Here is a 21807-nt window from a genome sequence, read left to right as displayed (position 1 = left end):
GGGGAAGTATTTTTTATGTTTATCTATAAGGAGATAAATATAATGTTCTAGTTAGGAATATCCTGAAAATATGTATTTTCATTTTAAGACTCTTTCAAGGATCTAACAGTTAGTCATTGAGTCTGTTCAACTGGTTGCAAAATTCAGATTTGTTTTAAATAGTCGTAACCATTGCATTTGCTTCAGAAACGAACCCATGGGGAAAAGGAGACTCAAGTAAGACGAAGTGCTGGGAAAACGTACTTTATAACCGTCTATGAACGCACTGTAATCCATGTTCTGTATCTTACGAAATAATTGGTCACAGTTTGAGTTTTTGGGGTTTTTCCTTTTGCAAACAGAATCATAGAATGGTTCGGGTTGGAAGGGACCTTAAAGATTGTCTAGTTCCAACTCCCAGCCCTGGGCAGGGACACCTCCCACCAGACCAGGTAAACCAGACTAAAAAACATACACATGGACAGACAATTATTCTTTTATAGACTGAGCAAAAAATATGTATTTGAAGATAGCGGCCCTGAGTAGAACTGAAACACTCTTCTGCGTGGACTGGAGAGCCTGGAGAGGGGAGTGCTGGCTGGAGGGGTGCTGGGCAAGGGGAAGGTGGAGCCTGGGCAGCAGCCGGTGCCCTCATCCTGCCCCTGCCCCGCTCTTAAACACGGGGAGAATTAACACCCTGCAACCGGCTGCCTGTGGGAACACTCCCCGCCTGAGTAATTTAACATTAGGGCAGGCGAAAAATATTACTACGAGAAAGACACACATTGCAGAGGGGACCTAGAGGAGGGATGCAATGCATATTCGTGTCTCTCCTCTGTGCTTCCTTGCAAGTGGTGAGCCAAATTCTTTGTACTGTTTATGTGAAAGGAGGGGTGATTTAGGAAGAAAAGCATAATGCTGGTAGTCAGGAGACCGCTGTTTTTCCCGAGACTTACAGGGTGACATTTAGCAAGTAATCTTGTCTTTTCCCCTCTAAATGTAAAATGAGAATAACAGCATTTCCATATGGCAGAGGGATGCCGTGAGGTTTAAAAACTGAAATGCTAAAATGATGGGGGATACACAAGGTAGAAGTAGTTAGCGCAAAGTACATAAGTTCTGTAGGGGAGAAGAGGTGGGATTATGGCCTCGTATTAATCTGAAGTGGTGAGTTTTGGAAAGGGCTGGAAGCTTTCTGAAAGCAAAGTTCAAGTTCTGCAAATATAAGAGCATTGAGTTTGAGCTGTATTACTGGAAGCAACAGCTATTTGAGTGGTTTGTGAGACTTTTTAATGGAGTCTGTGGTGGTATTCCATGTTAAGATAATGCACAGGGAGACCAGTGCTTGGATCCCACCGCTGTAGTGATAACGGTAGAAATAAATAAACAAACAAAAAAAAAAGCAGCGTCATGATATCTGGATGAAAATGGATAGAAAAATAATTAATGCATAACTTTAAACCCATGTTTTATTTTTATTTCTTGCATTACTGGAAATAAGTTAGCAAGAAAAAATAACTTTTTTTTTTTTTTTAAAATAAGTGCATCAACAATACCTGTATTTAAAGTCTGGGCAGTCGTCTGCTTTGTTGGTCAGGTCAAATATAATAAATAACAGTCTTCTCCTCAGAAGCTACTATTTTGATATTGAAAAGATGTAATAAATGGATGAAAAATAGCAAAGATAGGAGGAAAGGGAGGGTGAGGTAGTGATTACACGAGCATGCATTTGTTATGGTCAGTTGGCAGTCAGCATTCAGGGACATGAGGGATTTCATTTGTTTGTTTTACTCAAACTATAATATGAGGGAAGTGACATTAGTGGGTGCCGTACCGTGGGTTTGGGTGCTTTGCAGAGGCACAAACACGCTGAAGGCATCAGGTGGTGACAGCAATTCCTCTGTGTTGTAGCAATGGGGGAAAAAAATGAAGAAAACACCTTAATGTCCTTTAATATAAGAAGCAATTTCTTTTTCTTTCCTTAACAAGCCTAAAAAAGGAGGCTGTCTCATGTAGTAAGGTACATGATATGGTTTTGTTTCAGAGATATTATGTGGAACAATGAGGTATATATCTGCTAACTGTGCAGGTTGTAGGTTTTATAAAGCTATTTTAAATTTTTCTAGTATTCTCTAAGTAGTAATTCTCAAGCTAGATTTAAATTGGACTTCGTATGCAGATTTTAATTATATTATAAACAAATTCTGTAATAACATTTATTTTAGCAAAAAGAAAATTTTTGGAAGTATAAGGTCTTTGCCTTCTCCCTTAATATGTTTGAGATGAAGATAAAGACTTTTGTGCCCAATATGTTTATATCTATATATCAGAATGAAATACTCTATGGTCAGTATTACCTTCTGATTAAAACTGAATGTAATAATGCCCTCTGGGGAAAAGAAACAGATTGATTTGTACCACCAGGTCATGTCACATACTGCATATTCCTATTTCTAGACCATATATTGCTAATAGCCATATGTAGTGGACTCGGAATGAAATTATCCTACAAAATTATGATCTGCCTTTTACCTGCGAGAAACTACAGCATAGTCCAGCTCCTGTGAACCAGGGTTCACAAGTGTTACCTTCGACAAAAAATGTGCAATAGGAGTTTCCTTTGTTCCCTAACCCTTTCTTTAAGTGCTGACGAAGATAATTTACTTCTACATGATTGCCCCAAAAGTGTTCCTTAAAGCACCATTGCCTGCCTGTGGTATTAAATTGTTCAAAGTTTCTCTGGAAGTAATTTTCCTTAAATACTTTGTGTTGCAAAAGTAACTCCATATTTTATTGTCATAGCTCTAAAATTGTAATAATCTACTGCTTAGCGCCTTTAATGGGAAAATGTTTAAGTGGCCTTATTTTTGTGTGACGGTAGGTTATGAAGTTCCTAATACGTGTGTCAGGCAGCCCTAGGAAGGTGGAAGGTTGTAGACTTTTGCGTTGATGGCAGGTGGTTGAACGAGGCAAGTGTTACAGCCTGATGTAGCCCCATCGTTTTCCCCGTGGCAGTTCTCAGTCCACGTGCTTGATGGGATGCCTATTGCGGCTGAATTATGCTTTAATTTTAACAGTGGATGACTTAACTGCTTTGAAGTAAATAACTAGGTTTGATTTACAGCCTCAGCAGATTTATAAGAAGCTTTTGAATGTGCAGTTGTAAAAAAAAAAAAGAGACTGTTATAGCTATGTACCTCTATAAATCTGTCTTTATTGTTCAGCATGTACGCAGGCTACTGGGACCCCATCACAAGTTTACAAGCACTGGGCAATGTGTTTGAAGCTTGGTAATGCGGAATTAGAAACGTTATGGTTTTTGACTATTGTTACTCGTTTCTGACATGAGATTGGTGTCAGAAAATTCACTCCTTATAAAAATCATAATACTCAGGATTAATAGATAGGGCCATTCATAAGGCCTTTATTTCATTGTTTCACACTTTTTCTTTGCTCGTTCAATCTGTTGGCATCACAGCCAACGCTGTGACTCGAGACCCAACGACAGAAAATTTCACTCTTTTTACTCATTCCAGAAACTCGATGCATCGTGTGGTAGAATCGTTCTATAACACCAGTGAAAGATGAAATATCCTAAAAAATTCGGAACCGGATTTTGCTACCCTGCTTTAAAATTCCTGGCAAAGGCACAGACCCAAGAATATCTGGGGTCCGCCATCATCATGGTTCCTCTGAATGTTCTGTAAACAGAGGGATTTGTTAGAAGCTGTGCTTGTTTCTTGTTACTGTTCTGTAGATCCCAGGGTTCCCAATGGGAGGAAGCAGTTTATCGTTAATCCCACATTTCTCTCTCGGTACCTGCTCGATGCTCAACCTCTGCCAATGCGCTATAGCGCGTCTGTCTTAATAACACTCCATTGCCTGACTTCCACCTGTAGCAACATGCCTCATAGCGGCCTAAGAAAGCAAGCCAAACCCCTGAGAATCTCTAGCTTTTGTAGAAATTGAGGTGTACAACAGGACTATCGCAAGGCAAGGTGTAGGTAGAGCAGGGCCACCAGGTGGGCTAAGATTTGTGTTTTGGGCTGAGCAGCAAAATACATAGTTATCTGCTCTACTGCTTAAGAGACCCCAAGCTGGCTTCTGTGACCACATCTTGCCATCGGTGCTCGCATATTAAGTCAGAGATGTGAGGATTGACAGGGATCTTGTAGGCCAGACTGTGTCACGGTCTTTGTGGAGTCCTTTGAAAGGTATGGAACGGCTAATTTTAAAAACGCCTAAATCGTGTGAAGTTTCAGGCGTGGGATTTTCTCCTCTTCATACGTGAGCTGCATCCAGCAGAAGGATAAAAGTTTGACTTTATACAGAAAGAGAAGGGCTTATATGGAATAAATGCCCAAATGTGTTTTTTTCTGTACCTAGCTGGAAGCTGAACGCTTGAGTCTCGGAGTGACTGGATCAACTACGTCTCTGAGAGACTAGGTGTCTTCCTGAGCCATCAGGATGCTTTCATTAAGTATTCATAATATTTAGATTAGGCTCATATTTTTGAAAACTCTTCAGCTTGGGGAAACCGCTATTGTCTAAATGTTCACATTTATAGTTTTTTAAAGCGGTATCTTGTAATATCTTGTAGAGTTGGAAGAATACCAACTGTATTTTCGACAGTAACCCAATTTATTGAAATTTAAATTATGTTACTCAGCAAACAAGAGGAGAAGCTTTCTTTTCGAGGAACTTGAAGTCTGGATGCTTTAAAGGGCTTACTTAAATTTAGTATGTTTTAGGTTTTGCATTATACTCTTTAGAAATCTAAGAAGCCTGATGTAATTCAAAGGAATTAGATATTTGAGGATGAGTCATTTGAAAAAGATAGATGGATATTTGTCATTTGATTTTTCATTTTTAAACATATGCAATAATCACTCAGGACATGGCTGTTAAAAGTTTAGACACCAGTGTGTCTAACTTATTGAATGGTGACATTTTTAATAAAAATCCTATTCCGTAAATGGCATTGCAGACATAATTACGGCAAATTGCTGTCAGTAGAAGGGGCACGGAAAAATCTATGCCACCTTAACTTTCCCCAGCCACAGTGTCGGTGTGAGGTTGTCTGGGCTGCTAATTAGGGACATTACTCTCAGGAGAGGCACAGCAAAGGCACTGCTTCTGCGGGATTTCACAAGCTGACATTTTTTAACTACCGTTTACCTGGTCTCACCATTACTGGCTATTTTAGAAAAAGAAAGGATTGCAGCTGTTTTTCTCGTTATTCAAAACTTGTCTTTTTACGCAGGTGGAGGCAAGAAGCCTATCCCAAACTTCCTTGCTATTGTTGTTTGGAATAAAATTTGTTTGTTTCTAAATAAACACTTTTTTTTTTTTTTTTTTTTTTTTTTACAGAGATAGTAAATTAAACTAAGCGACTCTGGCCATGCCTGACACTGTTATTATTTGGCTACCTTACACAGTTCACAAGGCCTCACCTGCTAAAATCTCAGCTTTCAGTCAAAAAATTAAAGCAGCTTTTCAGTTGTGGAGAAATAAAATGCATTTATGTGGGAAAAAATACACCCCGAAGTTGGGAAAACATAGGGAAAGGCAAAATGTCTCAAATATGTTGTTCTATTTTTACTTATTTTTATGTTATCTCATTTTTGATGGTTTTGGCTTCCAGATTAATCTTTTTTCTTTTTACCTGTGTTTCTTTCTCACCTCTTCGGACTCAGCAGGAAGCAGGAGATGCGTCCTTAGCCAAAATAGTGTGAAGGAAGCTCTTATTACTTGGGGCTGGTTTATGAAAGCGAGCCCTGGAGGCAAACACTTACTGCCATCCCAGGCTGTGGCGTGAGCGGGTGTGAAGACGCCTGGGAGATCTGCAGCTCCGTTCTCCTGGCCTTTGGGGGAAGGGGACCAGAAGGTGACTCCTCCTGGCATGAGGCCCTTGAGCACCGCCACCCTTGCGCTTCTCTATTGCACTGCCCTTGCGGGACTATTTGGACATCTTCCATGTGTTAGGATGCTCATTACAGAAATGTTAAGCTCCTGAAAGTTTTATTACAACAATCCTCTCTTGCTTCTCTGATGCATTTATTCCCCTAGCATATGGCCAACCGTCCAAACAACTGTTGCACAATCCTCAAAACCACCGCGTTTCTATTACAGAATAAATGAAACAAGTGCCTCCGTGCAGACCTGACGACCTGTGACAAGGCTGAGCTGCTCTCTGCAAAGTGGAAAGATTTCTAGAAAATTAACCCAACCCAAACTATTCTATGATTCGATGTTTTGGTGCAGTTAAGAGTAACGAATGCTTCGCGCCCCGCGACTGTGGTTTGGAGGCTGCAGCCATGGGGAATCAGGGTGCCAGCCCATCCGTGCTCTTTTATTGAAGACACGACCACCACTTTTTAAACCACCTCCCCTTCTTTCATCTCCCCCAAGCAAGCCCAGAATACTTTCTGTGGGGAAGTCTGGATGTTACATTCATTTAGAAGAGATGTATATGGGTTACAGAAGAAAAATTAGTATTTTTTTTCTGTAAAGTTTTTGTGAAAATCAAAATAATTCTTCCTTTAAGATCAACTTCTGCAAAAGAAAAAAAAAAGCGACAAAAATAGAGATTATTTTTAAGCATTTGCAAATATATACATTAATTTTAGGAAAATGCACGCAAGGAATCAATACTGAATTGTTGTACGTATATAAAAAAAAAATGTCCAAACCCATGCCCCTAAAGAGAGAATGAATCATGGTTCTAATTTCCCATAGTCACTGTCAATGAAATCGTTGCACCTTGAGTCTTGAGGAGACTTCAGGTTCCTTTAGGCAGTCCTCATCGCAGTCGTGTTCAGAGCGAGGGAAATTTTAAGTACATAAGGCAGTAGAAGCTAAGTCCTTTCCCTTAAAATAGAGGTTGTCTGTCTCTTTCATTACTAACCAGAAGCATATGGAGAGCACACTGAGAATTTTTAATTATATTTCATCCAAAATCATTCCCTGCTTCACTCAGAAGTTTCTAAAAAAGACCCCAACTCCTATGAGTTCCACTGAGTAGTTTGCTTAGATCGTTTCTCACATTAAAAGCAAGGGATGCTTTTGCTGAAGCGTATAAATGGAGAAAGCTTACTAAGTTTTCTCTTTCTAGTCTTTCTTCAACATCTGGAAAAAATGAAGTCTGTTAACATAATATTGATTTTTATAGGCAGTGCTTGTGCTGAATCCTCAATTACAACAGTATAAATAGAAGAATAAGGCACTGCTTTTCCCTCTCTTCCGCTAACTGAAGTCTTCTCAGGCAAGTCTTGGTTTGAAATGGAAATAAATGTAGTCACGCAGACACTACAAGATACATGTTTGAAAATTAAAGTGAAAGAAGACAGTCATTCAATACAGCTCCGATTTTCACAAACTATATTTTAGCCATAAGGTATATTTCCAGTACCCTTTGAAGATTTAGCCACCCTCATATGAAATTGCTATTTTCTCTAAAGGTATAATAATATCTGTGTGTTTAACAAAATAGAAAAAGTCTACTTCTAGCCACACTTTCGCTAGTGCCCATGTTCTATATAATGTCGTTAATTAGAGTAGAATTTAGACTATATGATGTCTTAACTATTCTTTATGAAGTTCTTAAGAGGAAATCCTAGTTTTTAGAAAGTAATAAAGGAAGGATGATCACATTTGGCAGAAATGCTCCAAGGAAGTTGTTATTAAAGTAGAAAAAACCCTCAAAAATATATACTAGATTGCTCAGAATAAATATGTGTGCTTTCAGGGGGAGGCATTTCTTCTTAGGGGCTTTGGAAACTGTGAATGAAAGAAAAAAAGATTAATTACTTTGAAGATGTGAGTGGACTAGACATCTGTATGTATTGGGTTTTAATATATGAATCCAGAAATAGGCATGAAATGAATTCAGTAACTTCTTGAGTACAAAAATATATATTTTAAAAGTCCCCGGTGCAACCCGAACCTTATCTCTATGGTATAGAGAGACAACTTGTGCGATGAGTGGAGAGCCATTCAAAGCAGCGTAATGCATAGCTGCTAGCGAAAGCAGAGAGATTAAAAGTTTGATTCATAAAAACTGTTATCTGCCAGCTAAGGGGATTTTTCATGTAGAATATAATTTTAGGGGGGAGTGGACTTGGACAATTCTTGATAAACTTCTTCTCTTGTGAGAAATCGGATGTTCCCAAATGGCTGCAGAGCACACGGTACAAAGAAGACAAACCCCAGCCCAGATCGGTGGCATCTACAATACACAACGCGTCTGTAGCTGCTAAATGCAAATGTTACTGTGCCTTGAATGTTCAGGTTAATTACGAGATTCCAGTGATGTGCCGCCCCAGAAGGTCCATTTTTAAGAGAGGAGTTCTTTGCATATTGGGAACTCTCTCCCCCATTTCATGCAGTAGACTTCTGAAGAAAAAATGTGAATTAGTGTGCCACTTTTTCTGGAAACTGTGACAAAGTCTTTCGGCATAGCATGCTCTGTACGGCACAGCTTTACAAGGAACGCACCCGTAATGAGCCTCCCTCTTGCAAATAGCCCCGTGCTGCTGGTACCTCCATGCCCTTCCCAAAGACCACCTGCTGGGGAAGGGAAATCGGGTACATAGGTGTTGAGAGCTACCGATGCTTTTTGAAGGCTTTGACACAAAAGTTATGGTGTGAAATTGCTTCTGGATGTCGCACTTTTCCTGGATTGCTCAGCAACCTGAGTTTTAACTATTTGATGCAAATGGCTATCCCTAATATGACCGTCAATTAATTATCCTTGTTTTCCATATAAAATACCTGCCGTTTCTTGTGACATGTTAATAAATAGCTAAGGAAGAAATAGAGCCAACGTTTTAGAAATGTGAGTATTGTTATGTTAACAGCTGTGTTTCAGGTACATGTCACATTTATGTGCGAATAGGTACTTTTCCCACAGGTTAAGAAGAAAAGAGTGCCCTCCTCCAGGGGGCTGCTACGTCAGCTTCTTCCTGTTCCCCCCCTTCCCAACGAATAGCAATCTTCCAGAGCGCTCGCTGCAGGAATGTAATTACTAGTTTCATTTCCACAACTATTCAAAATTGAATCCCTTTCGTAACTTTCATTCTTTATAAATGATATTTTCAGAAATGCTCCTCTTACATGGAGGCCTGTGTTCAGTTTTCAAAAGTCTCGTGGAATCGGTGAGCCGTAAACCTTTAATTCCACGAATCCAACTTCTGCAAATGGAAAGCAAGACACGTTGGAAATGCTTAAACTATTCCCGGTTTCCACAGAGTTTTTCTGGTGTTTTTAAAAGCGTGTCCTGTATTTTGTTTGGACGAGGGAAAAAAAATCCTTTTCCTCCCTGTTGTCTAAAACCTCTTAGTGCTCACGTACGCCTCATGGTGCACCTGACATTGGCCTCCTTGGGAGGTGGGATACTGGGATAAATGGAGCATTTCTTTATTCCGGCTCAGCATATCTTTGTAATAGGAGCTATCAGAAGGGAAGAGGTGTAATATTCGCTTTGAATTAAAAGGAAAATGAATAGCGGAAGGGGAGAGCTCTGAGACAGAAGAGACGGCAGTGAACTGTGTAATGGGATGGCTGAGACGGAATGCAGCTGGTGGCTCTTGCTGAGATCTTACTGAGTAAATCTTGTTTATGTCACCTGCGCTTTGAAGGACAATGCGTGAGTCTCCAGGTCTGTTTTAAGTATTTAGCAAATGCGTGACTCGTAAGCCCTCGGTTATTATCAAAAACTTAGTGACTGCAATTTTTTTCTGAGTTGTCCTTACTTTGGATTTGCCAGTGCAGCATGTATGTGACGGGAGCAACAGGTTCTGGTTGGAATGCGGAAAAAAACACTAAAAATTCATCTTCTGAAGGATGACAGAAATGCAGAAAACTAAGAGTTACCAAAAAAAACCTACTATGTGAAATGATGTTTTATCACATCTAGCTTCTCTTATAATGACATGAGTGCAACTCATGTTAACAGCACGTTGAAACCACTGTAATGTAAGGAATATATATTTTTTTTAAATAAAATAAAAAACCATTAATAGTTACCATTGAAAACATTTAACAGGAAATATTGTTATATTAATTGAGTTATTCTTAATTTAGGGATAACTCTGCCTTACAGGGTGCTATCAATGCAGTACTGTCAACAAGAATAGGAAGTAATCTTATTTAAATGAAATTGATAGCTATGTTCTTTGCGCTTCCTTCTGCTTTTGCTTACTGTAACACTAAGTCTCTATATGGACGGGTAGGTTGACTTGTAAGAAAAATGCAGGAGTTGGAGTGGTTCCGGGATTCCACAAAAAAGAAAAGGACTGACTGCTTTAAAACAGTTACGTTAGGGAGTTGTGAGGCTGCCTTAGCATCCTGGGAAGGAAAAATCCCAGGTCATTTTTAAGAAACATCTCTATATAAATATCACGTAGACAGCTACGTTATTGCTACTTATTGTGGCAGTTGAATCTGCAGCAGCCAGATTTCTGAGAACTATAAAAAAAAAGTAATTTAAACGAAAATGAGGGCATGCACACGCATGTCTGCCATTACATACAGTGGTTTTAGACATGTGTATCTACACTTTTTTTTGAATTTCTGTGAAGTATTTATTGCCTGGTTTTAGTCCCCTTTAAACATAATGAATAAATTCTTGTAAGCGTTATCAGCGCAGCATCCCCACGGCGGGACAGACCTCCTAGAACACTCACTTCGGAACTTGAGTGGTTTCGGAGGCTGCCTTCCCACGGCGACCTGCGACCGCCAGCGTTTCGCACCCCTGATTCACGGCTGCACCGTCCCGCAGTGATGATGCTTCTCGATATACCATAAAAAAAAAAAAAATCACAATGACGAACTTTAGAATATTTAAGAGAACTACAAACAAGTGTGTATCTTTCATGCCCTTGAAATTGCAGTCAGACTTTTGTACTTAAAAAGGAAAAGCTCTCTCCAACCAGCATTTGTGTGTTGAGAAGTGGATGCCTTATTATATACCATATAATGCCTGTAAAACCAGCTTGAGGTCTTTAACGGAGCAGAGCATCTGCGTGGTGAGGCAGCTAGCACTACAGTTATTTGTATTACAATCGCACTTCTGAGCTTTTTTTTCTTTCTTTTCTTTTCTTTTTTTTTTTTTTTTGGCAGATGTACAGCAGATAGCAATCGACTGGATCACCGGAAATTTTTACTTTGTGGATCACGTCAGTGACAGGATCTTCGTTTGCAACCAGAACGGCTCGGTCTGCATCACCCTCATCGAGCTGGATCTCAGTAACCCTAAGGCCATAGCTGTTGATCCAACATCAGGGTAAGGTTATTTTTCTGCATTAGGATTTATTTTACATGATGTGTGCTTGTCTGTGACTGCGTATAGTATATCCGTTTCACTCAGGTGTTTTAAAAACTGTTTTTTCCTTGCTGTGTTGAGTTATTTGCATAGTTGCTCTAATAAAATAGTGACGTGTAATGAACTTGTAGCAAGTAGTTAACTGTATCAGCTGCAACCTGTGCCGCCTTCTCAAAAATGGAATTGGAAATGAAGAAACAATATTATGCCTACCTGTCAGAAGATTTTCTTTTGCCTCTGTTTCTCTGTAAATTGTGTTTCTAACTAGAGAGCATGTGGAAAAGCAACTTCTGAGGGTTTTTTCTTACTGTATTCCCTCAGCTGCAGGAATATCGGAAATGGTTTTAAAAAGTTTCATTGCGTAAAGAAGTGGAAGAATTTTTACTCTGCTTTAGAGGGCCAGCTATAATGATAAAATTACGTTGTATTTGCTTTTTCTCTTCCATAGATACGTTCAGCGTCACTTGGGAATAAAGCCTAGCTTAAAATACAGGGTCCTAAAAGTCTTACATTCTGTAACAGCCACCAGCTGGGAAAAGTTTTCAAGAGAATGATGAAGTAAGAGCATAACTAAATATGAACAGGAATAGGATCAAGTTAATTTGAAAATTAAATTTTTGCAAGGATGTTAGAACAGGGATATTATCTTGGTTTTATTAGCCTGTGAGTAGTTTAGACTGAAATGCCTGGTGGAATATGTCCTAAACTGCCGTAAGCCCCTTCTCAATAAATACAAAAATATTTACTGTAGAGCAGCTTGTCATCCATATGTGGACTTTTGTCACTCTATTTAAAGCCTGATTGAATATTAAGATGCGTTATCACAATGCCTTTAATTCTGACAAGAACAGCTTGCGTGTAAAGTTTACAAAGAAGTTTTATAATGTAATTCTTGAATATAGCTGTATTTCTGTCTGCAGCAGATGGTAAGCTGGACTTGATCTGACTGCAGAGTTGTTTTAAAAGAAAAATAAAATTTCATGTATAAATTGATTTCTCTGCAAGTTCTGATCTGAAAGAACTCTCAGCTTTCAAATTTGCCAGCAGCAGCCTTTTCTTTATACATTTGCTTGTATATTCTTTGCTGGATTTACCAGAGGAATCCAAAGCTTGTCATTAGCTAATCTTCTCTGTCAGGGATGTAAGAATTGTGGCCAAGCCTTTGATTCTGGGAGGAGGGGTGGAACGGAAGAAGAGAGGCCAGTTTTCCTTCGTTTGTTATCTGCTCGCTACAAACCATTCTTATTCAGCCAGTTGCCTTTTTCAGCGCTGTACGGGAGGGTACGAGTGGCTGGTTCAGCGCAGCTCTGAGCGCTGGCCTGCAGGAAAGGCCAGAAGTGTTTATGGTAGTTCGGAGTGTGATTCTTCAGAGCTATACCAGTTTGTCTCGGGACGGAAGCACTGGCTGGAAATTTTTCTCAGAATGCAGGTTTTGCATTTCGCCATGTATTTCTTTACTGGGTTGGTTGGCAATTTTCTTAATTGTCTGACATACGTTGTTCTGGTAACGGGATATCTAACATATATTTTAACCGATAAGCCCCACCTTATATATTAGTTCTGCTTGTTTGTGAGTGGGTTTTGGTACAGAATGCAAACAGATAATCGAAAAACATTCTGGCCACTGAAAAATATTTTGTTCCTTTTGGGGTTTTTTTGGGTCTTCTTTGGCTTTCTTTTTACTGTTTCATGCTAATACTAGTTGAATCATATTTCTAAGTCAAAGTATTAGCATGGTACTGCTGTCTGGGTAACTTGCTGGTTTTATGTTATTTAAACAATCACAAAAACATCCATATAAAAAAAAACACGTTGCAAGTTGAGCACTGAATGAGTGGATTGTGTAAAAGCGTGTGTGCGATAGCTTCTTAAGGCAGCTATGTTTATACACTGTAAGCCTATGATTATAAATCACATTTTTGTGTTTTGTTTTGTTGTTTTTTTTTTTTAATTTAAATGTGAACCCCAGGCTCTTCTGGGAGGCTTTATCTCCTGTAAGAATTACATATTCAGATATTAAATGCAATTACACTGTAAGGCATTTGCTCCTGTAACATGCATTGCTGCCATAGTATGTTCCCTGGCCCCAGTGTTCTTCTACAAGCTGAACGTCCCCTCGCAGAGACGAGACCGTTTCCATTGCTAAGGAATTCAGAGCTTGATCCCAAGCCTTTCTATCCATGATAAACGTCCTGCAGTAGCACAGGGTCAAGCCCTGCTATTCTTACATGTTCACGTCTGTGCTGTTATGCATTTAGTTGTTTCGTGAACCAGAAATTATGCATTTATCAATAGAACAACTAAAGCACCGGTGGAAAATTTCTTAATTCGGAATGGTTCCCCTCGCTGCACTCAAGAATGTATTTTCAGTATGATTAATTTTACATCTCTGTGCCTGCGAGTTGTGTTAGATGTTTAGTGATGATGGTTTTATATATTCTTCTATGGTCCCACAATGGAACTTGAGCTACTAAGCTTATCTCATATCATACAATGAATGAAAGGGCTTTTGTTAGTCTTCTAAAACTGAACTTTAAATTGAGAGCAGAAAGATTCTGTTGTTCACAAAGCTCTTAAACAAGCACGTTTGTTATGTTTCTAATCTAAGCATGTTACTTTGGTTTAGGATTTCAGCACTTTTACCAATCTGAACTGTTTCATGTTTTTGGTTATTCCAGACTATGTCTAATGGATGCCCACCTGAAAAATTCCCCTCCCAAGCAATGAACTAACAGTTTACCCAGGTAGAGATTTTGCAGTACTAATACTCATCTGTCGCATCAACTAATTTTCAGTTGCGAGTAGCACAGCATAAGTATCGGACCCGTGTTAGGGCCATCACCAGCGGGAAGGGCTGTGTCTCCTCTCATCCCTGTGGGTGCTTCGGAGTCCAGACCTGTCAGTGAAACATGTATTGAAGAAAAAGCTAGAACAATGCGAGCAGGAAATAAAGTGAAAAGAAAATAGAAACAGAGAGGGAACAAATTGTTTGGGAACAATATGTTATCTATCAAATGCCTTTGAAGTAAGACGTTTGGCTCCGTATGTCTGTAGTTTATAGTTCTGATAAATTTTAATATGGGGTTTCTTTTCTTCCATGGTCAAGAAACAGAAGCTATTTGTTTTACTGGTCCTTGAAATTGGTGTAAAATTGATGATGGTGCTGATGACTGTCACATGAAACAAATATGAGCTGAGTTAGAATGATTTTGTCTCTCGCTAATGTCTTCCTTCAGTGCAGATCTGCTGTACTCGTGAGGAATGACTTTTTAAAGGATTCCAACTATTTTGGCAATCAGCATGCATATTCATGAGACTGTGATCACCGTACATATAAGATAGGGAGGGTAATACATTTAAAACTCACGAGAGGATAGATCAGATTTAGGTTCTCTCCCAGCTCTGCCACCGACCAGCTAAGTATCTGTAGACAGGGCATTTTATTTTTTCTTATGTCTCAGTATCTCCTTGCATTTAATAGGGAGCATAAAATGCACATTGTTTAAGTTCTCTGATATTTGGATTCATTCAGGACCACTAGGAATTAATATTGTAGAATGCACTGCTAACTGTGTACATCTACATATTTATACTGTAAATATGTGTACTTAATTACCTCCAGCGTTCAAAGTAAATTGTTGCCTTCCTCTGCAGCGCGGCGGCAACGGAGAATGTATAATGACATTTTACAAAAGAAAAAAGGCATTTGGAGTTGGGAGATACTGCAGTTCCCTCCCAACAGCAGCAATTGAAATGGTCGTACTGCTTAGACATCTACCATACCTGGACTGATCTGTGTATCAGAGTTACTTAATTTCTACTTGGACCCATTTTCCAATTTCTTTGGGAATGCCAGGAACCGGGGAAAGGCAGGAATAGCAGACAGGGCCTGTGGGATCAGGGCTACTCCAGCTTCCAGAAGTGTGCGACTTGTAACGATGGCTCCGATGCTGTTTGGAATGCCGATCATCATTTTCTACTATATTTCACCGGCCTATGGGAAAAGATGAATTTTAAGGAGAGCGTTTGAAACGCGGAGGGTATTGATCTAGCACCCACTTAGAAAACTGTTCCAAACATAAGGAGCTGTGCGGAGCAAGGGTGCGGAGGGCGAGGTGACAAAGAGGATGTGCAGAGCAAAGCCGGCGTGTGGGAGGATGCGCGGAGCCGAGCGAGGGGCGTGCTGGGAGAGGGGAGGGGGGCGAGACGCCTCCCACAGCAACCACTATAGGGGCACGGCGTACTGGAGGGGGAGGAGAGGAGGAGGGAGAGGACTGGAGAGGATGCCCCATCAGAAGCTGAAGTCATTGACATGGGAGCTCGTAGCTACCATTTAAAAGTTGTACCAGTAACAACGGGGAGAAAAGACTTACTGCTAAAGAGATTTGTAAAAGGAGCAAGCTCACACTTTAATACTGCAAGAGTATGTGTCATGTAAATAGTTGAATAAATCTTCTAATCAGCTCTTCCTTCTGCTGTGCTGTAGAAATAAAAAAAAAAATCCACAGAAGCTCTGCTTATTTCTTTCACACAGCATTTGTAAATGTATACAGGAAGCGATTGTGATATGATGATGTTAAAAGAACAACATCTATTAGCATGCTACGGTGTTAAGTACCATTTCTTGGTAGTGTTAATAAATCGGGGGAAAAAAGCCAAACAACTGCACAACAGCAAAAAAAAAAAAAAAAAAAAAAAATCTGTTGCATTTTAAGTCTGTAATAGCATCATTTCATAGAATCGTAGAATCGTCTAGGTTGGAAGGGACCTTTAAGATCATCAAGTCCAACCACAAACCTAGCACTGCCAAAAACACCGCTAAACCATTCCCCAGGCACCACATTGGGACCTTTCTGACCCACAAAGGTGAACAAGGAAACAAAGGAAGAATTAATAGCTTCAGTTTTCCCCTTCCTCATCCCAGAAATTTGTTCTAAGGAAAAAATAAAAAAAAATATTATTCCATTTGTTTCTTCTTTGATTCTAAGGATTATAAGCAAAAGTTTTTCTATGGCTAAAATTAAAGCTGCAGTATGATACTACTACTACTACTACTACTACTACTGATATATAATGATATTTTTGAAACACAGTAGGGAAATTTGCCTCAGTCTAAAATTTCAGAAAAAAGGAGAAAGCAAGGGATAAGATGACACTCTGAAATGCCGCCTTCTGTATAAGGACAAAGTTGAGCAGCATCTTTAAAATACCGTATTTGAGAGATCTAGAAAAATCACAAGAAACAGTTGTTTCTGCCTTATAAAGTTTTTGTTTTTACTTGTAAATTTATTCCACATCTGAAATAATTCTGATAGGTGTAAGAGGAAGAAGTTGGAGGTTGGTCATGTGAATCCTGTTATCATCCAGAGCGATTAGCTGCGGTTGCGTCTGTCCCTACTCAAGCTGCGCGTGATTATCCTCCTGCGACGCCTGCCTTCGTTGGGCAGATCGAAATGTAATGTAAGGTCCACTGAGCAGTTCACGCTGAAAAGCCAAGGGAATGGGAAAGGTTTCACACACCACTGAATCAAAAGGAGATAGTTCCTGGGGTATGGAAAAGCCATCCCAGAGGATGGAAAACAACCCTTAACAAGTCAAAGAGATTTTCTTTTCTTTCTCTCTTCCCCCCCCCCGTGAAGATATAAATAGAAAGTGTTTGGGGCTGACAATTCAACCTCTTTGGCAGCATGGGAAGACTGGTAAGCTAGGAAGAGCTATCCTACGTGGTGGGATGTTAGAAAAGAGCTAAGAGATAATTTTGCATGGGTAAAGTCTTTGATGGAGCATGAGACAGAGCCTGAGGCCAACCCTGAAATCCTGAATTATGAAACCTACGATAGCCAGAAAAGAGCAAGTCGGCTGATGAGGGGGTGGAGAGAGACCTTTCCGAATCAACTTTACTGAAAGTCATTTCATTTTTCTTCTTTTCTGTACCTATATCTTTCAGAAAAATAAACCATTTTAGGCACGATGAAGAGAGTTTCAATTTACCATTTATTTGCCTTGAGTAAAGCATAACGTAAGGTAAATGGATGGGTAACAAAACACTCTTGCAGAGTAAAGCGGGGTCCTGGGTGTCGCCAGGAGGCATTTTGGCGTTCCTGCGGATCCCCTTGTCCATTCAGAGGGTCCCCTCCTCCGGGACCCGGCGAGGAGGAGGACTGGGTGGCACTGGGCTGTCCACTTTGAGATTTTGGACCTCAGCGAGAGTATGAAAAATATCTTTATTTTACCCCCCTGCTTTTTCCTGTCTTTTTTAAAATTTTATTACAAACGATTTTTTTTGGAATCATTTCTCCGGTTTTGCCTGGCTAGTGAAGGGGTTCCCCGTGTCCAGGCTGTGGAGAGACATGGCCTTTAGCTTCTGGCCTGTTGTTAGACAGTAGCCGGAGACGGCGTGATGCCCGTGGGGTTGCTCGGCTAGGCAGGGAGGAAGAAAAAGCCTTCGGCCCGACCTGGCAGAATGCCCTGACAGCGCGATAAATGGCAATTGGATTTTGAGTGGTCTCTCGAACAAGGAAAAGGGAGAGGAAGTCGAGGAATTTGTTATCAATGCGGAGATTGAGTTTCTTACAGGGGAGGAAGAGAGCAGGAATGGAAAAAGCAGGGAAGGTCAAACCAGTATATATTTTTCTTTATTTGCTTCATTGTTATTTAGACAGGGGAGTCTTTCAGGGTAAAAATAAAACATCTACACTTACTGTCTGCTGCCTTTTTTATTCTCTTTTTACTCTCTTGTCTCTGAGCTTTTATAGCAGCCACAAGGCTTGGGAGACATCTCTGAGTCTTAAAACTTTTTCTTTTTCCTCTCAGATTAGTCACCATTTTCTGCTGATCAAAGAGGAGTGTTATAATTGTTAAAGCTCACTTTTAAACAGCAAAATCTTTAGTATTTTAATAACATGCCATTATTAAAAGAGCTCAGTTCCTTTTCTTGTCACAAAGCAGTTTCAAAGAGCTGTAAGATACGTATAAGACACAGTAACTTCTAGAAAGTTTTAAAGGTGACCTGAAAAAGAATCTTCTTCATAAAAAACCCAACACATAAACACCCAAAAAAACTTTGTAATGACTAATAAAGAATCTTCTTCATAAAAACCCAACACAAAAACACCCCAAAAAACTTTGCAATAACTAATGATAATATGAAGGTTTTCATTAAGAATTCAGGTTTTTGTTGCTCATCCTCCCCCTACACAACCTCTTTCAGGCTGTGAACAGTTGGTAGTAGTATAACAGTGGAGCCAAAGCAACTGAGAGGAGAAAAGAAACTTAATCATTGTCTTTTAAAATTCTGTTTCCCTTTGTTGTCATCTCTTTAGCGCAAATGCTTGCTAAACATTTAGGAAAAAAAGATTATTTTTTTTTTTTGTCTGATACCAGGTATTCAGGATACTGCTTCCAGTTCTGTGCTATTCCATCTTTTAATTTTAATCGTTGCTAACTAAGCTGAGGCGTACAACTTTGTCACCTTTCCGTTTCCCCCTGGAGCCCGTCTCCTTTGAAGGTCTGGCTCTGGTGCAGCGGCACAGACCTGCTCACCGGGAGACCCTCCTGCTCCTGCTGCGCTGAACAGCAAAAAGGAACTAGGGGTGACTTTCTGCTCGCTTTCCCACAGTAACACGATACCAGTTTGTCGTGTGCAAAGGAAAAAAAGAAGAAATAATGTTTTTTCTTCAATAAACTAAAAAAAAAAAAAGGATTTATGAAAATAAAAAAAAAAAGCTTGTAGGAAAGTCAGCTAATACAGCTGGAAATATTCACAGTCACCGACAAAAATGAAAATATCAAGCACATACATAACTGCATCAAAAGGGCACTCATTAACAACACCAGAGTTGGATCAAAGGGACTACTATAATCAAGACAATATAAATAGAAAAAGCTTGAACGGGTTTGGTATATGCATATTTTCAAGCAATTATGTGAGTGCATTTGCTATTGTGCATATTTTTTTATTAAAAAATATTACCGAAATTAATAATTGATGATGGCAATTAATATCCAGTCTTTTGTGTATGTTTGAAGATGTACTGTACCGGGTACCTAAAACAAGTTACATTCAAAGAAAAACCGGGTACTAATAGCAATGATGACCTGTGAGTGATAAAGAATCTATTTTTCCAGTGATTGTAAAACTTAGTGAAGGAGTTGGCAAAACGAACGCTGGCAGCGTTATTAGAATCACTTAGTGCTGTTCTGAACGCTGGTATTATCTCATGAGGAGTACTGCTGCCTGGAGAATAAAAAGCTAACTAGCGTAATACTGACGAAGCATCCCTTACAGCATGAACTTCAGTAAGCTTTTTTCTTATGCAGCACATGCCCGGTAATGGATTTCATAGCTCTGTTGCTACCAGTAAGAACAATATTTGAGTAGTGTCAATAATTATGGAAAAAATTCAGTGGGAATACAAAAACACTGATGAAATCACAAAATAGCTGTAGTTTGTAAAAAAAAAAAAAAACAGCAAAAAATAAAACCGCTTAGGAGTCAGTAAAACTTTTTCCACTTATGAAAAGTTGCCTTTCAGCCGGTTGGTGCAGAGGACCTGGCATGCGGGATCATGCCTTGCTCCCTTGGCTCAGCTTCTCCTGAACCCACCTGAAGAACTCAGCTGTCATCCGTCTGCAGCATCTTCGTTACCCAAACCTGCTTTTTGATGGGGCGTCCCTGCTGCTTTTGGCTACTGACCATTTGAACCGCCTCAACAAACCGGGCTGAACACACCAGCAGCAACAGCACTAATAAAACTCCAGGAGTGGGACTGCTTGGGGCAATTCACAGCTGGTCCAACACGTGTCCTCTCGCTTTTGTTCTAAGCTGTCTCTGGGCAATTAGTGTAGTTACTCTTCTGCCTGTCCTCACATCCCTGTCTTTCAGTCCTTAGTTAATTAAGCTTCTGATCAAAACGCTCGTCTTTTACTGAAATTCCTGTGAATCTTTAAATTAGAATTTGTTACTGGTGAAGGAGATTGAAAATGGGCATGTTATTCTGCCTCGTCTGGAAGTCTTGAACTACTTTTTTTTTTTTGTTTTTTTTTTTTTTTGTAACAACTGAAATGTCCAGGCAAAAGCTGCATGATTTAAGTCACCCTATCAATGATTTTCTTCAAGATTAAAGCAATTAAGCTAGAGAGAACTGAGGCCACTTTGTTTCTGAATAAGACTATAAATGGGAGTTTAAGGCTCCATAATGCATGTACATTATGTTCATGTCCATTTGAATTCTCTTTTTTTTTTTTTTCATTACCTGATTGTCTTATTATCTAACCAGCTTCTGTAAGGTCATTTATGTTGAAGACAGGTTCTGACATGAATTAGAGCACTGCATGAGTTGAAGCACAGAAAAATAACTTTGAAAATAGCTGCTTAGGGCTCATCTTTTTTTTAAGATGTACTTTCATTATCGTGGACCTAGAGAGTGTGTGTGTGTATATATATATTGAAAGAGACCTTTAAGTTTTTTCTATAAAATGAACAAAATTAAAAAAGTAACGAGAAGTTCACGCTTAACCCAGATGCTGTATTATGATGTTCTAAAGTTTCCCAAATCTTTTTTTCTAGTGACGACCGCACATTTCTCGCGTTGTTTTTACATCAGTCGTTGTATTGTGACGGTACAAAATAGTGTAAACTGCCGGTTTCCTAATAAGCTACTGTCATAGCATTCATTTCCTTCTTCAATGATGATAAATCACCGCCTGTGTATATGCAGTGCTTGTAGTATAAAAACATTGGCGTTACTCTTGTTCTGGATTAACCAGAGCTACCCACGCTCGCAAAAATGATGCAAGCCGTTCAGTTCAATCTCTGGCAGTATGGTGATCTCATCCTGAGGGCGACCGCTGTTCTCTCAGGGCTGCTGACATGGATAGTTAGCTTTTCATATTGTTTTTCCAAATGTTGTTTTCCTGAGGTTTCGTGCCTGTCAGTGCCCTCATTGCTCTGCTCAGCAGCGTGAACGTGCCTTGCTAAAGCTCGGCTGAAATGGGACCCCTTTTGGTGGAAGGTATAGAAAAGCTGAAGGAAAATCTGGAGATGATGATAAGAAATAAAAGATGTAAAAAAACCAGCCTGGGTAAAACTTGTAGGAGCCGTGATGATCTAATCTAGAAAAGAGAAAGTTGAGAAAATCCATAACTATTTTCTATAAAAGACTGGTTAAATAGAAAGGTGGTTTATTATTCTCCTTGTTAAAGAAAGGACAGGGGGATAAAAAAAAAATAATTAGCAGAGGCTTTGATAGATACAGGAAAAATTGACGAGGCTGAGGAGAAGTTAGCGTATGACTCATGTAGAAGTTGTAATCTCTGTCATTAGGGACGCTTAGGACTATTTCTGCCTGGCAGGGATATTCTAGCCTTGTGTTACGCTTCCTCACAATGGGAGGCTGTACCTGTCTGTAAGCTTAGAATGTCAAAGAAAGGGATAGTAGAAGAATAAATGTATTCCCTAACATTTCAGTACGGCTATTTTAAAAGCACAGCTGAAACATTACCAA

The 21807-nt window shown here is 39.6% G+C and overlaps 1 protein-coding gene across 10 annotated transcripts in view; it reads left to right on the top strand.

Annotated features, from left to right (window-relative positions):
• Positions 1 to 21807, top strand: part of LRP1B (LDL receptor related protein 1B) — a 743839-nt gene that overhangs the window by 395726 nt on the left and 326306 nt on the right. For 9 of the 10 annotated variants that reach the window (XM_074595863.1, XM_074595857.1, XM_074595859.1 and 6 more), the window contains one exon: positions 11101 to 11263. In XM_074595863.1, the coding sequence (XP_074451964.1) occupies positions 11101 to 11263 (163 nt within the window). Of the gene's footprint in view, positions 1 to 11100; positions 11264 to 14012; positions 14047 to 21807 lie in introns of those variants that run through there. The other variant, XM_074595864.1, reaches the window with a different exon arrangement.

Source organism: Larus michahellis, chromosome 7, assembly GCF_964199755.1.
Source record: "Larus michahellis chromosome 7, bLarMic1.1, whole genome shotgun sequence".
In the NCBI taxonomy this organism is placed as follows: domain Eukaryota; kingdom Metazoa; phylum Chordata; class Aves; order Charadriiformes; family Laridae; genus Larus; species Larus michahellis.
The sequence above is the reverse complement of the archived record's forward strand: the minus strand, read 5'-3'. Positions and strand labels throughout refer to the sequence as shown.